At 35.3% G+C, this 9,324-nt stretch overlaps 2 protein-coding genes across 2 annotated transcripts; both read right to left on the bottom strand.

The window, feature by feature from the left end:
• Positions 1–585: 585 nt before the first annotated feature.
• On the bottom strand, positions 586–1,487 carry LOC133310610 (uncharacterized). The gene has a single exon (XM_061511572.1). The coding sequence runs from the start codon at positions 1,403–1,405 to the stop codon at positions 809–811; it is 597 nt and encodes a 198-aa protein (XP_061367556.1). The 5' UTR covers positions 1,406–1,487; the 3' UTR covers positions 586–808.
• Positions 1,488–6,415: 4,928 nt separating this feature from the next.
• Positions 6,416–7,406, bottom strand: LOC133310592 (uncharacterized). The gene has a single exon (XM_061511552.1). It carries the CDS (start codon positions 7,315–7,317, stop codon positions 6,748–6,750), a length of 570 nt encoding a protein of 189 aa, XP_061367536.1. The 5' UTR covers positions 7,318–7,406; the 3' UTR covers positions 6,416–6,747.
• Between the last annotated feature and the right edge of the window lie 1,918 nt (positions 7,407–9,324).

The following is a 9,324-nucleotide window of genomic DNA, read 5'->3' as shown; positions in this document are numbered from 1 at the left end:
AATATTAGCTTGCTGAAAGGTGTGTATGAAATTAAAATGGTAAAACCAAGAAGCAAGAAAGTTGAAGAAAATACAAATTAAATAAAAGATCAAGTAGGATGAATAATTATAATGTGTAAGGAAAGGAAAAGAGAAAGCTTGGTCATAAACAATATGCAAGCTAGTTAATTAGGAATACTAATAATTTCAAATGAGAAGATTCAATGTTCTTTGAGTACAAGAGGGTGTACGGTCAACGGGAATATTCCATTGATCGATCCCCAGCTTGTTAAGGATATGCTACATACCTTGAGTTTTATGATTTCAATTGTTAATGAAAGATTAACACAAGACCATGTTGTATCCATTTACTCACAAATTTTCCTGTTTTCAATTTTTTTCACGTTCTTAATTTAGAGTATTATTTTCATAGCTTAAAACCCAAAAAGGGCTATGTAGATGATCATGCATACAAGCAAGCTCCTTAAAAACTTCAACACAAAAATGGAGAGAGAAAAGTGACAGAAAAAATTGAAGAGAAACATATGGAGAGTTAATTACACTCATTAACTTGTTTTTTATTGTTCATATATAAGCAACTACTACACATAAAAATTTCCTCGATCAATATAATTAACATGCGTAGTCCTCTCCTAACTCCTAAGCCCATACAAAGGCATAAACTCGAGATTAATTAAATATCATCAAAATACATATATATCCAAAACTGCATGCTTACTATATAGCTTAATTATCATGTTAATTATAATCATAACCACTTAACATTGTTTGTTAACCAAGGAACTCAACAAGGCTCAAGTTTGCTTCTTCAATTCAACTCCTTATAGAACCTCTTTATGAACTCTTCCGCAGCCTTGTCAACCTGGTTGTCCTTGTCTTCCTCCGTGTCTCGCAGTGGGAACGGCGAGTCCGTCACCCTGATCAACTGCCTCACCCTGGGGCTTCGCCCGAACCCGGGGAGAGCCGCCGCCGGTGATGCCGCCTCCACGGCCATGACATCATTGTTTAGCATCTCTATCACAGCCTTAACTGCATTAACGGTCACCACATCATCGTCCTGTGTGGGCGGCGCGTGAGTGCACGTGAAGAGATGGTTGTGGCGGTGGCGCTTGTTGGCGAAGAAGTAGTTTGGTGTGTTGCTGCAGCTGAACTCGTACTCCCTTGTGGCGGTGAATTTTAGACGTGAGTCATCATGGGAGTGGCGGCTTGAGGTGGAGCCACCGTGGTGGTGGTGGTGGAACATGAGGTTGGTGATGGCTTTTCCGGCGAGCTTGCCGCGGCGTTTGAGCATCATGTTGAGGTCCGTCATTAGCTTCCCCTTTGAAATGCCTTTTCTCAACATGAACAAGGCCACACGTAATATGCTCCACACTCTCTTAGCAACTATTGGTATATTGTTTTCCATTTCTAGTTATTTTTATTTGTTTTGGAATTTTAGAGGGAGAGAAAGAGAGAGTTTTTTTTTTTTTTTTTGAGACTAGAGAGAGATTGAGACAAGAAGGAATGGAATGAAGAGGAAGGGCAAGGGTCTTATTATATATATGTGTGTGTGTCCGCGCAATGTGGTAAACTAGGAGAAGAAAAATGTTAAATGTGGAGGTTATGAACTTTAATCAACCTACCCTATAATTTGAAGAACCTGTGGGTGCATGGATATTTCGTATTGCTTTCGTTTTAGATTTTATTATTACTTTCATGAACCGACCATTATTAGTGGGGGGGGCTGCCTTAAAGTAGTGGGTTGAACCGTCACGTGACATTGTGTAGACCATAAGGAACTCTCACGTGAGATTAAAATTTGTAGTTTAGTGCACACTATCAATTGGATGAAGGTAAAATCTCTATATAAAATGGTCTCATTGAGTTTAATTCATGTAATTGAAATGAATTTATGTTTGAATAAAATTATTTTGTTAAGTTCAAGGCGAGGTAACAATGCTACAATTGTTCATGCACAAAATAAAAAAGTATTCAAGGACAAATATTCATATCCTTAGCATAAATCATTGAAGATATACTTTGGAGTACTAGCTAGCATATCTCGTGTTTCTAAGAGTAGTAGTATTGCACTCTTCTTAATTGCATCAATCTTACCCTTTTTTTTTGTTGTTGGATATTTTATAACATTTAAAAATTTATTTATGCTACTCGTTACTTAAAAAGAAGGTTTCGATTAATCGACAAATACTGAATAAGGTTCGTCAATCACATAATTAAGAGAAGAATACAATTTAGCCATATATAATTCCATTGAGTACTGGGAAATATGACAATTCCCATTAGAGACTTTCATCCAACTCCTAATTAATTCTAACCATCACGCGATTACTCAACTTCTAAACTCAAAGGAACCACAAATTTCTGCTACAAAGTATGCATGATGTCTGAAACAAATTTACCCCACATATGCGAGAAATTAATAATGTTGTTAAAACTTGAAGCAATATATAAAATGTCTGAATCAATGCTTGAATCAACTTATAAAACCTAAACAACAGTTTGCTAGTGAACTGCAAACATAAAAGGGGGGAAAAAATCTAGCTCAGGATAAGAGATAGAAGAGAGTATAGCAAAGAAAGGAACAAATAACTATATGCAAGAAGTGTAATGAAGAAGTTGATGCGCCCCAGTAGTTTCTTGCTTGATTTATTTCAACTTTTTTTAAAATGAAATGTAAAAGTCATGCATTCTAATGCTGCCTAATATTACATTCATGACTCCATTGAGCAAATTTAACGTGCTCCCAACACACATGGTCCGGAAGAAAAGAGAAAGAGAATGTGAGGAGAGAGAGAGAAAGAGGAAATCACTGAATTGATTTTCCTATTATGTCCAAAATTTGTACTATCCATACCAGCTAGTTACATACAAAAGATGCATATATGAATTACAATTTCAGTCATTGATTTTTATATTAAAATTGTATTTGTAAAGAACCTTGGGATGCACCACTCTAGCTTTTGGGGTGGTGTATCTTAAGGTTCTTTATATGGTACATAATCTTGCCGCCTCTTATTTTTTCTTGTGGCGCTTCTTAGCACAGGTAGGTTAGGTCTGTTGTATTGTCCACTCTTCAAGCCCAATGGGCTCTCGTGTAAGGGGGCGCGTTGAGATATATAGTTCCACATTGGTTGTATGTGCAACTAATGCATGTGGAGTTTATAAGGCCTTGGGCACTCCCACTCTCTGAGCTAGCTTTTGGGGTGGTGTATCCCAAGGTTCTTTACATGGTATCAGAGCCTCGTGTCCCAGGTTCGATCCTCGTCGCCCCCCGCTTTCTTTCAAGTGAAATTTCTTTAATTCGCACAAGTAGATGGGCATGTGCATTATCCCCACCCTTCAAGTCCAATGGGCTCTCGTGTGAGGAGACGTGTTAAGATATATAAAACCATTAATGTAGCCTCACCCAAAAGTTTAAGCTTTTGGGTTGAATTGGTTCTTTGCGGTATTCATATAATATGTACAATTTAAGCAAATTTTATTGACTCAAAATAATTATGCATATTTGATGTGGCGTGGTAGAAGCAAGTGAGGCTCATTGATATCGGAAAATTCCTGCTACCAGATTGTATTGACTGCAGTGGATTTCGTTGGGATTGTAATCAGAAAAATATTGTTGATCTTGGAGCTTCAAGTAGCACCTTGAAGCCCAGATACACAATTGTCTGGCCTAAAATCGTTTAATTGCTGATAGGCTTTTTAAAAATGTACTCTGCCCAGTTATTGAAATTGGAAAGAGTACTAGCGGTCAAACAATTCATTAATGTATTGACGTGAGGTATTTGACGGTTTGCTTGACGATTATAAGAGGAATTATTTTATGTATGTTGTAGATAAATAGCTCTTTTTTATTTTAATAAAAGTAAATATCAATTTTATGACTTGATTTTATTAAAATAATACAAAAATAAGAAAGTAAAAATTTATTTCTATAAGCAATCATGACCGATACAAGTATAAATGTATAATACAATAAATATATATATATATATATATATATATATATATATATATATAGATTACTGAATGAAAGTGTGTTGGAGTGGAACTATATATAATTCTATGGGGGAAAATTCGTTTATACATTTTTTTTATAAATTACATTAAGTATAACTAGTCATATATTTTTGATTGAAGTATGACCAGTCGTAAGAGTTAGTAAAAAAAAAATTTGTAAATATAACATTCCCCTAATTCTATCACGTAACTTTGTGTTTCGATCGAGATGTATATATACCATTATTTTCTCTCACTATTTTTTAATATTAATCATTCTTCTAAATATACAATACAATCAAATATAGTAGAGTTTTTCTCTTGCGTTTGGTAATATTAAAAATGGGAGAAAAAAACTAGTTGAAACGACAAGTATCACATAGCAATCAATATCAAGTACATTTTATTCCACTATATGATTGGTAAAATCTGGAATACATCTCATGAAATTATAGATAAAAAAACTACTAACCAAAAACAAAATAAGAAGAACCCTGTCTGAAAGAAACATGATCTTCAGAAGGACCCACTTTTGAAGGACTGAAAGGTTACTGACCAAAAAAAAACTGAGGAGGCAACAAGTTTGGGTTTCTTCCCCTCAGACATAAGGCCATTTTTATCCCGAAAGAGGGTTGATAAGTCTCTTTAATGAGACTTAGAACATATGGTTTAGAGTGAAATTGGTGAGAAATGAATGACTTTTGTGATTAAATACCCCAAAAATTCATGTTGAGCTGAAATTTAATGGGCTTAAACTTGTTATTTTACAGACCCATTTTGTTAACAATCATCAGGAAATGAAGCAAAGAAGAAAAGAAAAGAAAAAGCAAAAAGAAAGTAATGGGCCGGACCTAAAATACTAAAGCCCAGAAAAAAAAAGGGAAAGGAAGAGAAGAAGATAAGAGGAGGAATTGGGCTGGATCTTTGGTTGAAGGCCCAAGTTAAAGAAAATTGAAAGAGGAAGCTGATGGGATCAGAAGAAAGAAAAACAAAAAAAAGCAAGGATCAGAAAAAAAACCCTAACGCCTTTTCTCTCTGACCGAACCATAACCCTCATTCAACCCATCTCCATCGTTTGCACCCTTTCTACCCGATTGACACACCAAACCGCACAATTTCGCAAACCACGGAACCTTAGCCATTGAAGATTAGTGCTTTGAGAAACAACCAGAACCTAGCCACTATTTTGAGTTAGAAAAAGGACAAAAGAAAAACCGTTACTGAGTGGTGAGCTGGATACTTTTCGAGAGTGAGGCTGGAGCGTTTTTCGGGCACAAGTTTACGTACGGGTTGAAGGAGTAACAATCCATTCAGATTGTCTGAGGAGGGAGCTGTTGGGGACCACTTGCCTGTAACGCGCGAGAAGCGCGTAACACCTGCTGAGCTGGAGAGAAAAATCGTGCAAAGAAGGAAAGGAGCCCTATAAAAAGGGAAAGAGGAGTGAGTCAAAGAAGTCTCTTCTTCCCTCTCTGGTTCTGATTTACCGTTTTTTAGTTTTTGTTTTCTGAACAATTTTTATTTTATTTTCTTTTAAGTTCTGTTTTGTAATGAGATTCTGGTTCATTTGATGAACTCGATGCATGTATTTACAGCACTGAAATTGCTGGTCGTTAGGCTAGTGCTGTAATTTATTTTCTAGCATTTCTCTTTTGTAATTTCTTTAGTTTTCTGTTACTGTGTGTAAGCCTCATCCATATGGATAGTGGCTAACTTTTTAGAGGTTGGGTTTAGGTGATACCCAAACCTCAGTGCTTGTTAAATGTTTGATTTTCTGATTTTAATTTTTATATCTCAGTTGTTTAATGCTTTTTCTAATGTTTAAAATTATCTGCATTTTGGCCGAATGTCAGCGGTTTGGTTAGGATTTAGTTGTTGAGAAACAACTAATTCTGGATTCTGCATTAGACACATGGACTTAGATGAGAAATCATCTAAGGGATCTCATTTCAGAAATGAATGAGTCCTCATGTAATATTGGACCTGAGTATCAAGAGTCCTAATCTCACTTGGCATAGAGATATGGAAGTGGGCAACTTTGGGATAAAATAATTTTTAAGAGATTAAAATTAACAATACAGTTCTGTTAACTGAGAATCTTAGGACGAGCTTTTTGTTAATCAAATTATTTTTCAAGCACTGTGGGGAAGGAGAGCCAGAACTCAACCCACCTTTTTAAACCTCTTTATCAACTCAGATTTTCCAATTTCCTTTGTTATTTCATATTTCAATCTCTATTCTGTTTTCAAAATTTTTGTCACATCTGTCATTTAAGTTGCTTCATTTTTACTTCTTATTTTATAACTTAGGAAAGTAATTCAGAAAATTTTAAAAGAAAAGTGAACAGTAGTGTTTTAGGTCCATTCTAGATTATTTTTTACTTTACAATTTTATTTCTTCTATTTTCAAATAGGAACTCAGTTTTAAGCAATTACAAATTTTAGTCATTTCAAAACGCCAACGATCCTTGTGGGAACGATAACTAGGACTTATAACAGCCCTATATTACTTGTTGTCGCGTATACTTGCACGCATTACTTGCACAACTGTTAGCAAGACAACAAGGGTCATGGAAGTTTTTGGAAACCAGTGGAAATGAGATGCGCGCGAGGCTCTTAATACATGAGATTCAATGGAAAACCTAGTAGCTAGTGTAGTAGTCAGCATATAAAAATTATGGTACAAAACCATGTCCTCTACACCTAAATATTAAAAACCAACTTAGAAAAAAAAAAGATTACACTTATAGTAATATTAATTGGCTATTTTAATATCATTAATCTCTCTTGTAATTGCTGGAATGCAACTTGAACTACGAGCAATCCCTCCTTTCTTTAACCCTCCTTTGTCCCTGGGGCTAATGGACTTGGCCCTTCTTCCACCATCTGCTAGATTGTTGTTCTTTTTCAGCATCTCTTTCATGGCTTGAGCTTGAAACAGAACTGGGAAAGCCCTACCATATTTGTTGAACCTAACACATGCACTCATATGTGCACTTAAAGCCTCTTCTTTTTTTCCTCCATTTTTCTCCAACTCTTCCTTCACTGCCTCAGCACATAACCCACACACCCACTTCCCAAGGAACTTGTCACGCACACGATCTATGTACTCTGGTGTGCACTCCTCACACATCCCACAGCACTCACACTTTGCATCTTCAACCTCAGATATTGGTGGAAGTTTCAAATCAATCCTTTCTTTGGTTAACTCAAATGAAATGTCTGAGACTGTTCGTTGAAGGTGATCAGATGAGAGCTTTGGTGGCTTTGATATGTTGTTGTTCCTAGACAAAGAGCTAGGAAGAGAATCTCCATGAGGTGCCATGAGGATCAAGAAAGATATTAGAACTTGATTATTATATAGCTAAATGGGGTTTGAGAAGAGAGTATTGTAAGTCACTTTGCAAAGGGCTTGAATAGGATCTTAATGGCTGAAGAAGGAAGGAACAAACGTATTTATAGTAGTTCTATTTGGTTCTTGGAATCTAACATTGTAATTTTGAGTGGATCTTAGAAACTCAAGTGTCAGTTTCCTGTGAACTTGGTAGATTTCTCGAGAATGATTTAATGAGAAAGCAATGGCTTGTGTAGCTTTTCGAAGTTTGTAGTAAATGTATATCTAACCAGAAAGATATGTGTATTTTTTTTTTTTTTTTTTTTGGTTACCTATATTTTACTTGCTAGTGAACTTCCATGCTTGCTAGTTGTGTCCCAAAGAAAAAGGTTCACCTGCATGCATGATTTCTTTCTAAATATCTCTCTCTCTCTCTCTCTCTTGATCATGTAATTGGCTGACATAATGGATCTTAAAGCGTAAGTTTGAAATAATCAGAACCAAATTATAATTTTTTCACGTTCAGTTTACATATGATTGTTACAAACTTAAATGCAGAAGAAACATTTCAAAAAATTGAAATACTACCCTTTTGGTTAGAATTATGTATCAGTATATTCATGCAATTAAAAGGTTTCTTGCCATTACTAAAAGGTAGTTCCTTTTAGCAATTAACTAGACGTGGTCCAGTACCAACTGAACACCAATTCAACTTGTGGGGTATTCACATGCTAGCATGGTGAAACCATATGTACTTGCCTCTACTTTCTTCTTTTGTGGCAAAGTTATTTTTATGGAAAAAGAAGGAAAAGGAACTAGACGATATACGAGCTTTCCTCCACATACATGAACTTTCATTTCACGAGGAGCTTAAGGAAACCATAAAAAGGAGGAAGGAAAGTTGTTGAAGTTAGTTGCATGGAAGATACTAATTAAATAAAGTAGAAGTCTCTCTCAGATGTCTTTCTCTTATAAATGATACTGAATTGGGTTAAGGGCGTGTAAATGAAGAGAATAAAGATATGTATAGTTGCATATACATTTGGCTGTGCGCTAAAGCTATGAATATGTGAATGATATTAAGCCTAAGTCTAGTTAATTCTTGTGACCAAGGGAACCATCCATCCACATAATTATTTTTGTTATTATTATAAAAATGTTAGCCATACACTCTTATTATTATAAAAATGTATGTAGAGATAAATTATCTCATGTTTAGCGGAGATAAATTATCTCTTGCTTGTCGGAGAAATATTAATCTCAAACAAAAATATATTATTTATTGTGAGGCGTGTGAGCTGCAGTTCATTTTTGAAATGCGCTAGATACCTGGTCCTAATCGAATGCATGGGTTTGGGTGAATGGATTTTCCAAAAATAACAGGTATAGTTTAAGGGAAATTGAAAAGTTATGTTACAGGAATATAATTTCTTTTCCTACAAATAGATAGATAACAACACCAGCCCTTTTCTTTCTTTTTTTCAAAAAAAAATTACTGTGGATCCCACAGACATTGTGTCTGCAGAAAATTGGAGGTTTTGTTCTGTAACATTATAGACATAAACCCCATAGTTTAATTGCGTCTTATTTTATATGATTCTATAAACATTGATGTATGCTTTTTCTTTTTTTCGGCTCTCAGGTGATGCTGAGAGGATTGTCATTGGGCAGTTATGAGGCATATAATCTTCATCCATGGATAGGTCCTTTGCAGAAGTTGATGATACCATTGACGCCTAACAGAGGGAAACTCCATTCACTAGTTATTAAGATTTGGACCCAATCATACTCATAATTTCAAAATGCAAGGAGCAAAATGTGCAGATAAAAGTAGGCCATTCTACACTTAAAGACCTATGACCCAAGTTATGTTCTTCTGAGAAGAAAGAAACTACCTCACATCCACTCCTCTTTTATCTATTATATGCACTACTGACTGTAACGATGTCACATCAATATAATATTGTTAACTTGTATACATTTGCCACATCAGCTGTT

Source organism: Gastrolobium bilobum, unplaced genomic scaffold, assembly GCF_033153095.1.
Source record: "Gastrolobium bilobum isolate Gb01-03AN ecotype WA unplaced genomic scaffold, APGP_CSIRO_Gbil_v1 utg9634, whole genome shotgun sequence".
NCBI classification, from domain to species: domain Eukaryota; kingdom Viridiplantae; phylum Streptophyta; class Magnoliopsida; order Fabales; family Fabaceae; genus Gastrolobium; species Gastrolobium bilobum.
Note: the sequence above shows the minus strand (reverse complement) of the source record. Positions and strands in the feature narration are given on the sequence as shown.

What these genes read in the sequence shown, in the direction of transcription:
- LOC133310592 (XM_061511552.1), bottom strand. Translation starts at nt 7,317, where the DNA reads ATGGCACCTCATGGAGATTCTCTTCCTAGCTCTTTGTCTAGGAACAAC.
- LOC133310610 (XM_061511572.1), bottom strand. Translation starts at nt 1,405, where the DNA reads ATGGAAAACAATATACCAATAGTTGCTAAGAGAGTGTGGAGCATATTA.